General features: G+C 68.8%; 1 protein-coding gene across 18 annotated transcripts in view; it reads left to right on the top strand.

Moving 5' to 3' along the window:
* The window catches only part of PLEC (plectin), a 59,838-nt gene that overhangs the window by 30,345 nt on the left and 13,724 nt on the right, over positions 1-15,769 (top strand). For 7 of the 18 annotated variants that reach the window (XM_060116463.1, XM_060116464.1, XM_060116462.1 and 4 more), the window contains 24 exons: positions 5,915-5,976; positions 6,401-6,511; positions 7,314-7,391; positions 7,472-7,564; positions 8,417-8,583; positions 9,196-9,311; positions 9,389-9,495; positions 9,570-9,689; positions 9,768-9,863; positions 10,077-10,204; positions 10,458-10,551; positions 11,042-11,196; positions 11,280-11,550; positions 11,626-11,703; positions 11,805-11,966; positions 12,121-12,225; positions 12,348-12,443; positions 12,695-12,820; positions 13,895-14,047; positions 14,133-14,287; positions 14,370-14,496; positions 14,583-14,766; positions 14,853-15,010; positions 15,136-15,314. In XM_060116463.1, coding sequence (XP_059972446.1) covers positions 5,915-5,976; positions 6,401-6,511; positions 7,314-7,391; positions 7,472-7,564; positions 8,417-8,583; positions 9,196-9,311; positions 9,389-9,495; positions 9,570-9,689; positions 9,768-9,863; positions 10,077-10,204; positions 10,458-10,551; positions 11,042-11,196; positions 11,280-11,550; positions 11,626-11,703; positions 11,805-11,966; positions 12,121-12,225; positions 12,348-12,443; positions 12,695-12,820; positions 13,895-14,047; positions 14,133-14,287; positions 14,370-14,496; positions 14,583-14,766; positions 14,853-15,010; positions 15,136-15,314 — 3,121 coding nt within the window. Of the gene's footprint in view, positions 1-441; positions 727-2,063; positions 2,265-5,009; positions 5,229-5,914; positions 5,977-6,400; positions 6,512-7,313; positions 7,392-7,471; positions 7,565-8,416; positions 8,584-9,195; positions 9,312-9,388; positions 9,496-9,569; positions 9,690-9,767; positions 9,864-10,076; positions 10,205-10,457; positions 10,552-11,041; positions 11,197-11,279; positions 11,551-11,625; positions 11,704-11,804; positions 11,967-12,120; positions 12,226-12,347; positions 12,444-12,694; positions 12,821-13,894; positions 14,048-14,132; positions 14,288-14,369; positions 14,497-14,582; positions 14,767-14,852; positions 15,011-15,135; positions 15,315-15,769 lie in introns of those variants that run through there. The other 11 variants (XM_060116465.1, XM_060116474.1, XM_060116479.1 and 8 more) reach the window with 7 other exon arrangements.

The raw sequence follows: 15,769 nt of genomic DNA, 5'->3' as shown, positions 1-15,769 counted from the left end.
GGGGCGTCGGGGCTCTGGCCGCTTGTCTTTGAGGGTGGTTAGGTCAGCTGCCAGCCTGGGAGGCCAGCGAGGGCTGGGGTGCTGGCAGCTGTCACCAGAGGGTACCCTTGGAGGCAGAGTGGGGTGCTCGGGCACCACGGTCGCCCTCCTGGTGGGTGTGGGGGCGGGGGCAGGACTGTGCTGAGGCCGCCCAGGGCCCAGGCTGGGGGGGCCTGCCGCTCGGCCAGGCTTCCCCGCAGGCCCCTCCTCCTGGCGGGTGTGGCCGAGGGTGGGCAGCGGTTAAGGCTCCCGCTAACCTTGAGCGTGACAGCGTGATAGCTGCGCTGGGACAGCTAGGCCGGCGCCGCCGTGGGAGGGTGGGGAGCGCGGAGGGGGAGGGGGAGGGAGGGGGGCTGGCGGGAGCACAGTTGGTGCAGCAGCAGCAGCAGCAGTAGCAGCAGCGCCAGGGCTGGTCTCTGGGCGCCTGGCGGACGGTCATAGGGCGGTCCTGCAGGGGGCGGTCCCCGGTCCCGGGGCAACCCCCGCGGTCCTCTCCGCCCGGGGAAGGGAGGGGGCTGCCCGGCCTCGAGCAGCGCTTCCAAAGGGCGATTCCGCCTGCCCTGCTCTCCAGAGCCATGGAGCCCTCGGGCAGTCTGTTCCCTTCCCTGGTGGTCGTGGGCCACGTTGTCACCCTGGCCGCTGTGTGGCACTGGCACAGGGTGCGCCGGCGGGTGCAGGATGAGCAAGGTAAGGCCGCTGGTGGCTACTGCCCGGGGGCTGCTGTCGCCAGCCGCCACCCCGTCAGGGGGCTGAGGGCGGGGCGGGCAAGGGGCCGCCTCCCTCCCGCCCCTGCGTTTCCCTACGCCCTCCCCTTCCGTCCGGGGGAAACAGCACGGGCACGTGGTCAGAAGCGGTGTTGCCCCCGCCTCCTGCCCTGCTTCTCTGGGTAGGGCCGGGGCTCTGTGGCTTCATCAGCCTGGAGCCCCCTACTGGGCGGGGGGGTTCTGGACAGGTGCGGAGTGGGCGGCAGGGGCAGTGCAGGAGCGTCCAGTCCGGAAGGGAGGCCCCTCCTTAGCAGTCAGGGACAGGGTGAGCACAGGTGACTGTGCACAGAAACTGCGGCTGGCAGGTGCAGGCCGGGTGTCCTGGGGCAGGTCTTGGGAGAGCTCCCGCCCAGGACTGAGGTGGGGTTGGGCCTGGGCGGAGCCTCCCCGCCCTGCGCAGAGGTGAGGCAGGTGCCTGAGCGCCCGTGGCCAGGGCTTAGGAACGCCTGGGACCGGCAGCCTGGCTGTGTTCTGCCCTCCCCCTGCTCCAGGTCACCCGCTCTGGGCTGTATCCCTTGGCAGCAGCTGCGTGCAGCCCAGGAGGGTGGGGCCTCCACTCAAGTGAATGAGCTGGGGGGCGGGGGCATGGTGACCGGGGTTCTGGCCAGAGGGACTGCCCCACCGGGGACCTGCCGGTCTGCACTGGGCATAGCCTGGAGTGTGGAGGCTTGCCCTCAGTGGGGGTGGCCAGGGCTGGCCCCTGGCAGGGGTGCTGGGCCCGCTGGGCCCTAGGCCTGAGTCCCGATGGGGCTGCTAGGCGTGGCTTTGGGGGCTGGGGAGCAGCTGGTGACTCAGCTGCAGGGACGGTCAATAAACAGTTCAATAAAACGCGCGGGCCAGGACTTCTTTGCTGTGGGTTGGCCCTCCCTCCCTCAGCCTGCTTCTGTGCCCTGGCCCCACGTGGGGAAGGGGCTCCCCTCGGCCGCTCCCTGTCCCTGCTGCCCTTGGTGCCCCTTGAGGCTTCGGTGCTCCTGCTCTGTTCTCAGCTGTTCTCAGCCCCCCGCTGCTCGCATTGCCCCCAGCCTCTCCCTCGTCCCCGGGAACGGTTATCTTAGGGAGTTCCCAGGCCTCTTTGTCCTCGAGGGCAGCCTCCCCCTGCCCCCAGTCCCCCAGGCCTAGCCTGGTCCTCTCCCTCCACGTAGGGGCGCGGCTTCCAGGCTCACATTGGGCGGGGCGCCCGCCGGGGGGCAGGGTCTTGGCGTCTGGCCGCCGCAGCGGCGGGGGAGGGTGTGGAGGGAAGAGCTGGCGGCCCCGGCCTCACGGGTGGGCTGGGAAGCAGACGCTGCCCTGTCCTGTTTGCTGTCCCCAGGGCGCCCGAGCTCATGGCTGCGCCTGGCACGCGGGGGGCGGGAGTCGCTCTTGCCGCGCAGAAGGAGGTTGTGCTGGAGCGGCCGTGCTGGCTGGATGGGGGCTGCGAGCAGGCCCGCAGGGGCTACCTCTACGGGCAGCTGTGCTGCGTAGGTGGGTGCGTGCGGCTGGAGGGTGGTGGTGCAGGGGGGGCACCTGCCTCTGTCTCCTCGTCATCTCCGCTGCGTGCTGCCCAGCCCAAGTGCAGCCCCACCCGCAGGCTCAGTTCCGGAAACACCTGGGGAGGAAGGCGGAGTGAGGTCCCCTCTGCCCCTTTGTTCCCTCTGGAGAAGGGGGAGGGGAGGTGGGCGCGGCGGCTTGGGCCAGGGCCTCGGCTTCTGGGCACCGGGCGGTTGGCAGTCGGCCGCGTGAGGGGAGAGGGCGGAGCTGAGGGCGGGCCTGCAGGCCCTTCGCCTCCCGCCTCTCGTAGGCCGAGGTCCCCTTCTCCGTCCGCAAGCTTCCTGTCCCAGGAGCGGCTTCGCTCGTCGTGGGGGGGCTTCCAGCCTTAGTGTCCACATCTGTAGAAGGGGGCATCGATACTCTTCAGAGGGCGTGGGCAGCTCTAGGGGACGCTGGGCTGGTGGACAGGACAGGGGTCAGGCAGATGTGCAGGCGCGCCAGTGCTGGGGAATGTCCTGGGGAGGGCCGGCTGAGACGTGCTGCAGCCTGGCCTGTGGGGAGTCAGGCGGGGCAGGGCCGGCCTGGGAGGGGTTGTCTCTGGGTCTGAGGGCCCGAATAGGATGGACAGGGGAGGGAGCATCTACAGCTAGGGGCGAGGGGCTAGTAGGCAGGGCTGGAGGGAGGGGCTGTGGAGCTGGGAGAGGACGAGCTCTGAGACCCCACGGGGAGCTCAGAGGCAGGAGGGCGTCCAGGGGGGCCGGGCGCTGGAGCCAGGCTTGGGAGGAGCAGGGGGAGCCCCATCCCAGATGGTGAGAGGCAGCATCCTTGGAGGCCCCTCGGAGGCAGAGGGAGACCTGGAGAAGGAGCGGGGCCGGGCCCGGGCCGGGGGCTCATCCAGTGCTGTGGGTCCTGCTCGTCCTGGACTCCCTGCTCCACTCCTGACTCACTCCCAGGGGCCTCGTGTGTGTGCCCTCCCCAGAATGACACCCCTACCCCTGCAGGCAGAGACCCCACCTCCCTGTTACTGCTGGACTAGCCCTGAGCCTGCATACAGCAGGCGCCCAGTACAGGCTTTTTGAACTTCGACGAGGACGAGCGGCTCTCTGAAGAAGGCGTTTCTGCAGGATCCAAACCTGGGGAGGGGCAGTGGGTGTGAGACGTTCTCGGTGACCCTGTCCTGGGAGTGCTGGCCAGCGAGGGGTCAGATTTGGGATTCTGGAGCGCCTCTGGAGGGTGAAGAGCTGATGTCCGTGGGGCCTCTCCAGGCCCTGCACAGAAGGCTGCGGGATGTGTAGAGCAGATGCAGAGTCTGGGCTTGGGGCCTGAGGGGCCTCTCCGAGGTGGGGAGGGATGTGACATTCGGCAGAGCCCCGGAAGTCTGACTGTGCCCCTAGGGCCGGGGGTGGGGTGTAAGCAGCTCCACCTGGCTTGGGCACCCCCTACCCCATGGGGTTTGGGCGCCCTCCCGTGGCTACAGAAGGGCAAGCGGGGACGGGGTGGGGTGAGCTTTCCCTGGAGCCGACGCCGGAGGTGCTGTGGGCATGGGGGGCACCGCTGACTGCTGGATCACATCACATCTGACTGGAAAATCCTGTGGTCGGGGCGGTACATTCGTTCCTGCGGTGGTCGGGCAGCCTGGGCAGTCCCCACGCTTCTAGGGGCAGCTGTGTGCGAGACCAGAGGGAGCAGGCGCAGGTGGCACCCCCGTGCCCTTTGTTCTCCCACCTTCACAGCCCATATAGCTGCCACCTGTGTGCCCCGCCCAAGTGCAAACTGCCCCCCACCCGTCCTGCCCCCACTGCCCCCAGGTGCGGCTTCCTTTCCTGTGAGTCACCGTGCAAGGGGGGGGGGCGTCACCGTGCAAAGGGGGGGCCCTCCCCATCCCTGACTCACTGGCTGCCGCCCCCCCCGCCCCGTGCTCCCCTCTGGCCCCAGGCCCCCCCTCCCGACCGTGGGGCAGAGTTCCTGCGGCTCAGGGCTGGGCAGTCCTGCCCGGTGAGTCAGCGCTCGGCTATGTGCCCCCTCCCGCCCTGCTGTGTGCTCTGCCTTCAGATGGGGCACTGCTCCAGGATGTGCCTGGTGGGCAGCTCTGGAAGGGCCCACCTGGCACTGGACCATAGTGGCCCTGGAGCCAGGGGCACAGTGGAGCCTGGCTCCCACCCCACAGAGGGCATGTAGGTCTGTGAGAAGGGATGATTTAGGAGGACTGCAAGGAAAGGACGGGCACTTGGTCCCCCAGGCCAGGTGTCACTCAGCTTGGGGGTCCCTCCTTAGAGCCCCTCCAGCAGGTAGTGTGGGCAGGCACGGGGGTAGCCCTGGGCTCGGCAGCCCTGAGCCGGTGCTTGCCCAAGAGGTGTGACCCGTGGGCTCCCTGGGCCCAGCCGCACTCAGGTACCCTCCCTGTGGGGGGCCCTCCTTCGGAGTGGCCATGAGGAAGGCGTGTGGTTCCCTGTGATTCCGGCGAGGTACCAGGTCCCCTTGTACCCCCGGGTCCCGCCAGGGGCTGCAGCGGGCAGGGTGGGTGAGGAAACCCCTGGGTTTCCTGTTTCTGTCGGGCTGTGGGTGTGGCCATGGGGGAGGGGCCGCCTTCCTCCTTCCCGCAGGGACACTCCCTCTCTGGGGGTTGTGCAGGGTGGGGTGGGGCTCCAGGGGCGGGGACAGCAGCTGGGGAGTACTGCGGGCCGGGCGTGGCCCCACCGACTGGGCTCCGAGCTGCGCTGAGCTGAGCCGCTGAGCGAGCACCTTCGCTGCTGTGCCGCACGGGCCGCTGCCGCCGCCGCCGCCGCCGCCGGAGCACAGCACCTGGGGACTGAGGGACAGAGCGCCAAAGGGGTGGGCGCGGCATCATGTCTCAGAACCGGCTCCGAGTGCCCGAGCCCAAGGGCCTGGGTCAGAAGAGAACCGGCTCGGAGGACAACCTCTACCTGGCTGTGCTCAGGGCTTCAGAGGGCAAGAAAGGTAGCGGGCACTCCTCGCTCGGCAGGGCAGGCGTGCGGCAGGAAGGGCCCAGTTCCTGCCGTGGGAAACGTGGCACTGGGTGGGGTGGGGCCCAGACTCTGAGGGTCTGAATTTGGGGGACAGACTCTGAGACAGGCGGCTGGCGCTACGGGGAGCGTGCTGTGTTCTGGCCCAGGTGCAGAGCTGCCGGGGTCGGGTGGCCAGCCACCCGTGCCCAGCACAGAGGCCGGCAGTGGCCTGTGGGCCTCGGGTGTCGGGCAGTGTGTGGGGGGGACAGCTCTCTGTGTCCCGGGAAAGGCCCACTGCCCCGTGGGGAGAACAGAGCTTCACCCTCGCCGCATCCCTGCCCAGCCCGGGGCCCTGGGAGGCAGCCTGTTGGGGGGAGGGGCAGCCCGGGACCTGTGTGCTGTGGCTCCAGGTGTGGCTGCCAGCTCCAGACCCTCCCAGCTTCAGGGGGAGACAGTAAGGAGACCCAGCAGTGGGCACCGTGTGCCTGGCCCCTCCCCACCTGTCCAGGGCTGAGGAGGGCGGCGTCGGGCAGGGGCAGGGGCAGGGAGGCTGGGTCACCTTGTGAGGAGGCTGAGGCCCTCTTCAGGCGCCAGCCACTGTATCTGCATGGTGGTCACCTCCTGGGGGCTCGCAGGGCTTCTCCCAGGCCCCAGGTCACCTGGCCTTGTCTCTCCCAGATGAGCGGGACCGTGTGCAGAAGAAAACCTTCACCAAGTGGGTCAACAAGCACCTCATCAAGGTTGGTGGCGTGTGTACACGTGGGTGTGTGCAGGAGTGCCTGCGTTTGCCTGCGCGTGGTCGCAGGGGCTGAGGAGACTGCGGGTGGGGGTGAAGGGGCGTGCCCCTGGCACTCCAGCCCGAACAAGGGCCCGCACCCCTCCTGCCACCCAGCCGCTCGGGGCCATCCCTCTCTGCCCTGGGAACTCACCTCCCACCTCTGAAACCTGTCCTTTACTGTCTGCTTCCTCCCCTCGCTCGCTCCTGCCTCCTGTCTCTGTCCCCTTCCTCCTCCTCCTCCTCCTCCTCCTCCTCCTCGTCTCTTCTGGTCTCTCTGTGTAGCACTGGAAGGCAGAGGTAGGTGCCTCCTCGGGGGTGGGTGTCTTCTGTGGGCCCCTGCCTCACGGCCTCTGGGCCTGGTGGTGGTTCTGGGGGCCCGCGGCCAGCCCGGCCCTCTGTCCCTGCAGGCACAGAGGCACATCACTGACCTGTATGAGGACCTCCGTGACGGCCACAACCTCATCTCCCTCCTGGAGGTGCTCTCAGGGGACAGCCTGGTACGTGCGCCCGCCCGCCCGCCCCCTCCGAGGCCCCGCGTGCCTTCCTTCCGGGGTCTTGCCCCAACGCCCTCTCCGTGTCCAGCCTGGCCTCGCCCCCCACTGCGCCTCCTGGTCCGGAGTGTCGGACCTGGCCTGGGAGCGGCCCCTGGTGCACAGCCCTGCTGCTCTCTGTGCCGGAGCCTTGACACCGTAACCTCACGCTCTGCTCTGCTTTGGTTTCTCTGCTGCTTGGACTCTGAACTTTGACCTCTGCCCTTTACCCTTTGCCCTGCTCTGGCCGGGCAGCCAAGAGAGCGGGACGTAATCAGGAGCTCGCGCCTGGTGAGTGGTTGTGCCCGCCGGCCACGGCGGCACGTGGGCTCCCTGAGACCAGGAGCCCAGCTCACCCAGGGCCGATGGCACTTGGGCTGGCAAACGGCCCTGCATCCAGCTGCCTGCCGTCCTGCCTGCCGCACTGCCTGGGGCCGGGCCTGAGACCCGCCGGGGCTGCCACCACTGGGCAGGAGGACCCCTCCCCCAAAGCCACGGCCCTCCACCCGTGGCTTCCTGGCTATTGTCTCCTCCCCTCCCCCTCCTTCCTTCCCACAGCCTGGTCCCTGCTGGGCCTGGCCCCTGGGCCAGCGGCCCCCCCTTCCCAGCTGGGGCGGGTGGACCCGGGTCAGGGAAGGGCTGCTGCCCCACTGGGGAAGACCCGCACTGGAGATGCCTTGGGGGTTCCGAGGGTGGGCGGACGCTGCGGCCATAGGACGGGCTGTGAGCGGGCTCTGGGGCCGCTGACCGGCCCTGCTTCCCCTCCCAGCCGCGGGAGAAGGGCAGGATGCGCTTCCATAAGCTGCAGAACGTTCAGATCGCCCTGGACTACCTCCGGCACCGCCAGGTAATGCCGCCCGCCTGGCCGCAGGCCCAGCCCCCCTTCCGGCCGGCTCGGGGGCACGACTGAGGGCAGCTTGCTCGCAGGTCAAGCTGGTGAACATCCGGAACGATGATATCGCCGACGGCAACCCCAAGCTGACCCTCGGCCTCATCTGGACCATCATCCTGCACTTCCAGGTAGCGTGGCCCTCCACCCCGGCACTTGGAGCCTTCCTGCCAGCCCGTGCCGCTGCCCTGTGCTGGCTCCGTGGCCTGAAGGCCCAGGCCTCTCTCCAAGGCCTGCCTATCCCGTGCCCTCTGGCCCTGACTGGGCAGGGCCTGCAGAGCCTCCCTGCAGAGGAATGCATTCTCTACTCTTGGTGTGGCCTCCTGCCCCACGGAAGGTTCTAGAGAAGCACCCGCTGCACCGGGCTGACTCACCCACTGCCTGCCCAGCGCACAGGAAGCCGCAAATCTGAGAGCTGGGCAGGCAGAGCCTGGCTGGCACAGCAGCTGAGTCACACAGGCGGGCAGGCCGACAGACAGACAGATAACTAGGGCCAGGCAGGCGGGGGAGCAGACAGGCTGGCCGACCCAGGCCTGAAGGATTGGACCGAGTGCAGGGCCCGGCCGTTGCTGTGGCCGCGCATGCTCAGTCCCCGGGACATAACCCTGGCCTGCAGCCAGGGAGGCCAAGCCCCGCCCCCTGCCCCTCATGACAGCCTTTTCTAGGCCTGGGGCTTCTGGGTGAGCTCCATGCGCCCACCATCCACCAACTCTGATCCATGCCCGCCTTGCGGGGTGCGGGGTGTGCCCCAGGAGGAGGGAGCCCAGGGCACCCACCATGTGGCAACGGCAGGGGCTGGGGGCCTGACATTCTGTGGCAGCTGCCGCCTAGAGTGGCCTCGGCTTGTGACACTGAGGTGTGGTGGGTCCCTGCGGCCCCAGCCTGCCTCAGCTGGCCTGGCAGCTCCTGTGCACCCTGACTGGGCGCCAGGCAGGTCGGTGGCCGTGGCTGAGCTCCTGTCTCCCGCCCACCGTGTGGGGCAGATCTCGGACATCCAGGTGAGCGGGCAGTCGGAGGACATGACAGCCAAGGAGAAGCTGCTGCTGTGGTCCCAGCGCATGGTAGAGGGCTTCCAGGGCCTGCGCTGTGACAACTTCACCTCCAGCTGGCGAGACGGCCGCCTCTTCAACGCCATTATCTACCGGCACAAGTACGCGGCCCAGGGCAGGGAGGGCACTGTGGGTCGGGGGCATTCCTGCAGCCCCTCAGCTGGGCAACTTCAAACGAGTGGGGGCGAAGAGGCGTCTGCCGCCCACTGGGACCTGCCGCCCACGGGGACGGGCACCAGCGCCAGCCCGCCTCCTGGGGACGGTGCAGGCGAGTAGGCCCACGCACGCCCTTCCCGCCTCCTCCTGGGCCCTTCCTGAGGCCGTGCCGGCTTCCTCGAGGCCAGAGGACAGCAGGCTGCTGGTTTTCACAGCCATGAGCACTGGCCCCACGTGGACATCCCAGAAGGGGCCTGTGTGGGGTCGGCCCTGCGGGGGGCCCAGGCTGACCGGCACCCCACCCCATGCCTGTGCCCACTGTAGGCCCCTTGAGCTCCTGGGGGCAGGGCCCAATGTGTGCAGCACCCGCAGGTGGGCTGCCTGGGTGGGTGGGACTGGATGCTAGTGAGGTGGGGGTGTTTTTCAGGATGAGTATGTGCTGGGGGTTCTGTGTTTCTGGGGGCCTGTGGAGGGCATGTCTGTGCGCTGACCTGCCCGGTGGGCCTTGCTGCCCCTGTGTTCCCGCCTGCCTGCCCCACCCGCCCCTTTGCCCACAGGCCTACGCTCATCGACATGAACAAGGTGTATCGTCAGACCAACCTGGAGAACCTGGACCAGGCCTTCTCCGTGGCGGAGCGGGACCTGGGGGTGACAAGGCTCCTGGACCCTGAGGGTACGTGCCGTGGCCCCCGCCTCACTCTCTCCTGCTCTGCCGCTCGCTGAGGCCCCTCTGACCCTCCTCTCCCGCAGATGTGGACGTTCCTCAGCCCGACGAGAAGTCCATCATCACCTACGTCTCATCCTTGTACGATGCCATGCCCCGGGTGCCCGATGTGCAGGACGGGGTGAAGGCTAATGTGAGTGCCGGCCGGCAGGCCCCGGGCGGGCGGGGGATAGGTGGGCCCCTGACGGCCCGTCGCCCCCTCTGCAGGAGCTGCAGCTGCGCTGGCAGGAGTACCGGGAGCTGGTGCTGCTGCTGCTGCAGTGGATCCGGGCACACACGGCTGGCTTCGAGGAGCGCCGCTTCCCCTCCAGCTTTGAAGAGATTGAGGTGAGTTTCTCTGCTTAGCCAGGGTCCTGTGCCCACTGTGGGGCCCCAGGTTTGGAGGCTGACACCTCTTGTCCCCAGATCCTGTGGTGCCAGTTCTTAAAGTTTAAGGAGACGGAGCTTCCAGCCAAGGAGGCGGACAAGAACCGGTCCAAGGGCATCTACCAGTCCTTGGAGGTGAGGGGGGTCCTGGAGGGAGGGGAGCGGGGGGCATTCTGGAGGTGAGTGAAGCTGCCCGGGAGCCCAGGGCCTGTGGGGTCCCCTCCAGCAGGCTTGGCCCGGCCTTACCACGGAGCTGGGACCAGGGCTGTTTCAGGTCGGGTGGGCCGGGGGCCCGGGTGACCCCCAAACCTCTGCTGGCCCAGGCCTGAGCTAGGCCTCTGCCCACAGGGGGCGGTGCAAGCAGGCCAGCTCAAGGTGCCCCCCGGCTACCACCCGCTGGACGTGGAGAAGGAGTGGGGCAAGCTGCACGTGGCCATCCTGGAGCGGGAGAAGCAGCTCCGAAGCGAGTTTGAGAGGTGGGCGGGTGCTGGGGTGGAAGAGGCAGCTGGTGGGCGGGTGGGGCCCTGCTGTGGCAGGGAAGCCACCCCGAGGGTGAGTCACTGCCTGGGGAGGAAATCCCTCCTCCCCCGAGGCTGGGAAACCCACACTGAGCTGCGGGCCCGCAGGCTGGCGGGCAGGCCGGGAGCAGGAGGGGAGTTGCGCTCTGTGGTGGGGAGCCTGGGGGCGGACGCCACTCACTGGGGGTCCCGTGGCTGCTCTGGGCCGCAGACTAGAGCGTCTTCAGCGTGTCGTGAGCAAACTGCAGATGGAGGCCGGGTTGTGTGAAGAGCAGCTGAACCAGGCCGACGCCTTGCTGCAGTCGGTGAGGGGCGGGGCCGAGGGTGGGCCTGGGCGGGGAGGCTTGGGGGAGGGAGGCGGGCCCTGAGCACTCCTCCCTCTGGGTGTGGAGCCGACTCTGACCGCTGGCTTTGGGCAGAGATGGCTTCTGGGCACCAGGCCTGCCCTGAGCTGCTGCTGTGTGGAGGGGCCCAGACCCGTGGGGCCCAGAGGGGCAGGACTGTGTGGGCCTGGACAGGGGCTCTCTTGGGGAGAACTTTCCAGGGGTGGGAACTGGAGGACAAGACCACGAACCGTCCGGCTCCTGGGCCCTAGTGGAGGCCTTTGGACCCGGTCCTGGGTCCCCCAGAGAGGTGGGGGCTGGGGGTTTCACCAGAAACATCAGAAGGACGTACCGTGGTGGACGGGGAGGAAAGGGAAAGGATGGGGGTGGGCCCGGAGGCAGCGGGGGAGCCCCATGTAGGCAGGCGGGAGGCGGGGTGGCCAGGCTCTGAGTCAGGGCGACCACCTTGCAGGATGTCCGGCTGCTGGCCTCAGGCAAGGCACCGCAGCGGGCGGGCGAGGTGGAGCGGGACCTGGACAAGGCGGACAGCATGATCCGGACGCTGTTCAACGACGTGCAGACTCTCAAGGATGGGCGGCACCCGCAGGGCGAGCAGATGTACCGCAGGTGGGCCAAGGCCCCCCCACCCCAGGGCCTGGGGAGGGCACCCCGGCTCCGCTGACCCCTCCTGACCCCTGCCCCGCCCACAGGGTGTACCGCCTGCATGAGCGTCTGGTGGCCATCCGCACCGAGTACAACCTGCGTCTGCGGAGCATGCCGAGGCACCCCGAGCTCGAGGACTCCACCCTGCGCTACCTGCAGGACCTTCTGGCCTGGGTGGAGGAGAACCAGCGCCGGCTGGACAGCGCTGAGTGGGGCGTGGACCTGCCCAGCGTGGAGGCGCAGCTGGGCAGCCACCGAGGCCTGCACCAGTCGGTTGAGGAGTTCCGGACCAAGATCGAGCGGGCGCGCACCGATGAGGTGAGTGGGGGGTGGGCGGCAGGCGTGGACCAGGTCCCGGCCGCCGCAGGCCTCACCCCTCCTCATCTCCCACAGGGCCAGCTCTCCCCGGCCACCCGGGGCGCCTACCGAGACTGCCTGGGTCGGCTGGACCTGCAGTACGCCAAGCTGCTCGTGAGTGGCGGCCGGCTGGGAGCCGGGGGTGGGGGAGGGCGGGGTGGGAGGCGTGGGAGGGGGGCACGGGGCTGACACACTCCCCGGCTGCCTGCTCACAGAACTCCTCCAAGGCCCGCCTCCGGTCCCTGGAGAGCCTGCATGGCTTTGTGGCCGCCGCCACCAAGGAGCTGATGTGGCTGAGTGACAGGGAGGAGGAGGAGGTGGGCTTCGACTGGAGCGACCGCAACACCAACATGGCCGCCAAGAAGGAGGCCTACTCGGTGAGGCAGGTGGCCGGCCTCCGGGCCCTCCCCTCCCACGACTGCCCGCCCCAGTCCGGGTCCAGCTCCAGGCCCCGCGTGGTGCTTGGCGGGAGACGGGTGGACCCTGACGTGGCCCTGGCACCGTCCCTGAGAGCCCTTGCCTCCGTGTCAGGCCCTGATGCATGAGCTAGAGCTGAAGGAAAAGAAAATCAAAGAGATCCAGAGCACCGGTGACCGCCTGCTTCGGGAAGACCACCCTGCCCGGCCCACAGTGGAGGTGGGGTGGGGATGTGGGGACACCCCCCCGGGCCCCCCTGGTGTGGTGGGGCAGGGCTGGGGGGATCCCCCTGGGCCCCTGTGGTGGGGCAGGGCCCGACGGGGCCATGTGCTGTGCTGCAGTCCTTCCAGGCGGCCCTGCAGACCCAGTGGAGCTGGATGCTGCAGCTGTGTTGTTGTATCGAGGCGCACCTAAAGGACAACACTGCCTACTTCCAGGTGAGAACTGGGCTTCCCAACCCCCGGCTCTGCTGCAGTGACCTTGAGGAGCCCCTCGACCACCGCTGTGGATCTGGGGTCCCTCCCCGTGTCCGTGCAGACGTGGATAATGGGCCCCACGCACTGTCCCAGTGACCTAGCGTCAGAATCCCCCCCGGTCACTGGGCCCAGCCCCTCCGGCCCGTGCTGGGGCAGCTCTGGTGGGGGGCTCCAGGCTGTTGGCCTGATGGGACCCATTTCTGCCACCGCAGTTCTTCTCGGACGTGCGGGAGGCTGAGGAGCAGCTGCGGAAGCTGCAGGAGACACTGCGCAGGAAGTACACCTGTGACCGTTCTATCACTGTCACTCGGCTCGAGGACCTGCTGCAGGACGCCCAGGTGAGCCGGGCTCAGGGCCATGCAGCCCAGCGAGTGGCAGACGCTGAGGCCCGGCCTCTTGGCCTGTGGGGCTGGAGGGGCACAGGCAGTGGCAGGCATCGAGGTGGCAGGGTCCAGGGCCAGGGGAGCACAGGGAGAGGCTGGCCCGGTGTCTGGGCTGCATCGATGCTCTGGGAAGGTCCCTCTGGAGGCGGAGAGTGGTGACTAGAGGTGCCAGCAGGGGTCAGGAGGCACGATAGGGGCTGGAGGTCAGCACAGTGGGACGGGGGTATGGGTGAACCGAGATCTTAGCGGCAGGGTCCTGGCCTGGGGGCAGGTGGGTGGCCAGAGCTGGTATGAGCCCCCCCACCCACAGAGCCCCTGGAGGGAGTAGACGCCTGAATCAGCTGCTCTGTTGCCAGCCATGTCACCATGGGCAGGTCCATCAGCACCTCGGGCCTGACAGGCTGGGGCAGGCGCAGTCGGGAGGGCTGAGGGGGATACAGAGGCAGTGGAGTGTGCTGCTCAGGCGCCCTGGGGCAGGGAGTGATGGAGAAGAGAGGAGGCTGGCAGGCCCTGCCGCCTGGAGCTCCTGCGGTCGGGAGTGGGGGTCAGCGAAGCCTGGGGTCCAGGAGGCCCCCTCAGCGGCAGCATCGGCCCGGGAGGGGGCGGGAGAGGTGCAGGCAGCTTCCGCGTGGACTCTGACCTACAGCCTTGGACGGTCCTCCATCCCTCGGAGTGGCTGGATGGGAGGAGGTGGGCGACCTTCCACAACAGGACAGGGGAGGGCAGAGGGGAGAGGATGCTGTGGGGCCCTCCCCTGAAGGACGTCACATGTCACGGGGCCGGGGAAGGCCATTCGGTCCTGACTGGGAAGGAAGGAGTGTGGGTGGGACCGGGCGCCTGTCCTGGCTGAGTGCCCAGCCCCACAGCATTCTGGGGGCAGTTGGAAGGACACCTGATCTCAGGGCATTGCGGGGGTGCAGGGGTGCTCGTGCGTTTCCCGCGGTGGGCACGTGGGTCCTCACAGACCCTTGTCCGGGCGCTCGGTGTCCGACGCCAGGTGATGGTCTCTGAGCTGCCCCTCCTCTGCAGGACGAGAAGGAGCAGCTAAGCGAGTACAGGGGGCACCTCTCAGGCCTGGCCAAGCGGGCCAAGGCCATCGTGCAGCTGAAGCCCCGCAACCCAGCGCACCCCGTGCGGGGCCGCGTGCCCCTGCTGGCCGTGTGCGACTACAAGCAGGTGGAGGTGAGGGCTTGGCCGGGCAGGGTGGGCCAGGCAGGGTGGGCATGGGTGTGGGTGGGGCCACGCTGCGATGCTCTGACTGCTTCAGGTGACCGTGCACAAGGGTGACAAGTGCCAGATGGTAGGCCCCGCGCAGCCACCCTACTGGAAGGTGCTCAGCAGCTCCTGCGGCGAGGCCGCCGTGCCCTCCGTGTGCTTTCTTGTGCCCCCGCCCAACCAGGAGGCCCAGGAGGCCATCGCCAGGTGCGTGGTCCCGGGTATCAGCTGGAGAGGGTGGTGTTGGGCAGGTCCCCGGACACCTCTGACTGTGCCCCTGACCTGCCAGGCTGGAGGCCCAGCACCAGGCCTTGGTTACATTGTGGCACCAGCTGCACACGGAAATGAAGAGCCTTCTGGCGTGGCAGAGCCTCAGCCGCGACATGCAGCTCATCCGCTCCTGGTCCCTGGTCACGGTACGACTGCCCCGCTGGGCACTCTGGGTGGTGCCGGGCGGCAGGGGTCTTCCTGCGGCCGTGCTCAGCCCTCGTGCCGTCTGCAGTTCCGCACACTGAAACCAGAGGAGCAGCGCCAAGCCCTGCGAAGCCTGGAGCTGCACTACCAGGCCTTCCTGCGCGACAGCCAGGACGCTGGTGGCTTCGGGCCTGAGGACCGGCTGCAGGCTGAGCGCGAGTACGGCTCCTGCAGCCGCCACTACCAGCAGCTGCTGCAGAGCCTGGAGCAGGGTAGGCCGGCGCCCCCCGGGGGGTGGGGGTGGTGGTGGTGGCGGAGGGCGTGGCCAGGGCAGCCTGTGAGCAGGACGTGTCCGCAGGCGAGCAGGAGGAGTCCCGCTGTCAGCGCTGCATCTCAGAGCTCAAGGACATCCGGCTGCAGCTGGAGGCCTGCGAGACGCGCACCGTGCACCGCCTGCGGCTGCCGCTGGACAAGGAGCCCGCGCGGGAGTGCGCCCAGCGCATCACGGAGCAGCAGGCAGGCCCCGCCCACTCCCCCCACCCCCACCCCCACCCCCTACTGCACCCCGCCCCCGGCCTTCCACACGTGCCGTGTGCTGGGCGCGCAGGCTCAGCTCACCTCCTGCTCCGTCTCTCTCGTAGAAAGCACAGGCTGAGGTGGAGGGGCTGGGCAAGGGGGTTGCCCGGCTCTCTGCCGAGGCCGAGGAGGTCCTGGCCCTGCCCGAGCCATCACCCGCTGCCCCCACTCTGCGTTCAGAGCTGGAGCTGACCCTGGGCAAGTTGGAGCAGGTCCGCAGCCTGTCCGCCATTTACCTGGAGAAGTGAGTGCACCTGACGGCGGCCGGGGGGCTGTGACCGAAGGGGCGTCTCGGGGAGTGTGTGGACTGGCAGGGCAACGGTGCCAACGAGGTGGGCTCCGCTGCAGGCTCTGGCCAAGGGATGGCCAGTGTGGACCAGGGTGGGGGTCGCAGAGGTGGCTGGAGGGGTTCAGTCCTGGTGTGCCTTGGAGGTAGGGCTTCCTGATGACTGGATGTGGGGTGAGAGGGGTTGAGGGGCTATTGGAGGAGGACTTAGGGCCCCCCCACCCGCGGGAGGGTGGTAGGGGAGGGTCACTGACGTGGAAGGTGTGTAGGCAGAGGTGAGGGGCCGGGGCGCATTGCGGGGTCGGTCAGGACCGGGCCCCTGGGGGCACTGGCAACCTTGGGGGAGGGGCTTCTTGGCGCAAGGTGGGGCTGAGGCCCTGCGGAGAGGAGGCAGGGTGGGCAGTGGGTGAGAC

Source organism: Mesoplodon densirostris, chromosome 13 (genome assembly GCF_025265405.1).
Source record: "Mesoplodon densirostris isolate mMesDen1 chromosome 13, mMesDen1 primary haplotype, whole genome shotgun sequence".
Lineage (NCBI taxonomy): Eukaryota > Metazoa > Chordata > Mammalia > Artiodactyla > Ziphiidae > Mesoplodon > Mesoplodon densirostris.
This window is presented reverse-complemented; position numbering and strand designations above follow the sequence as displayed.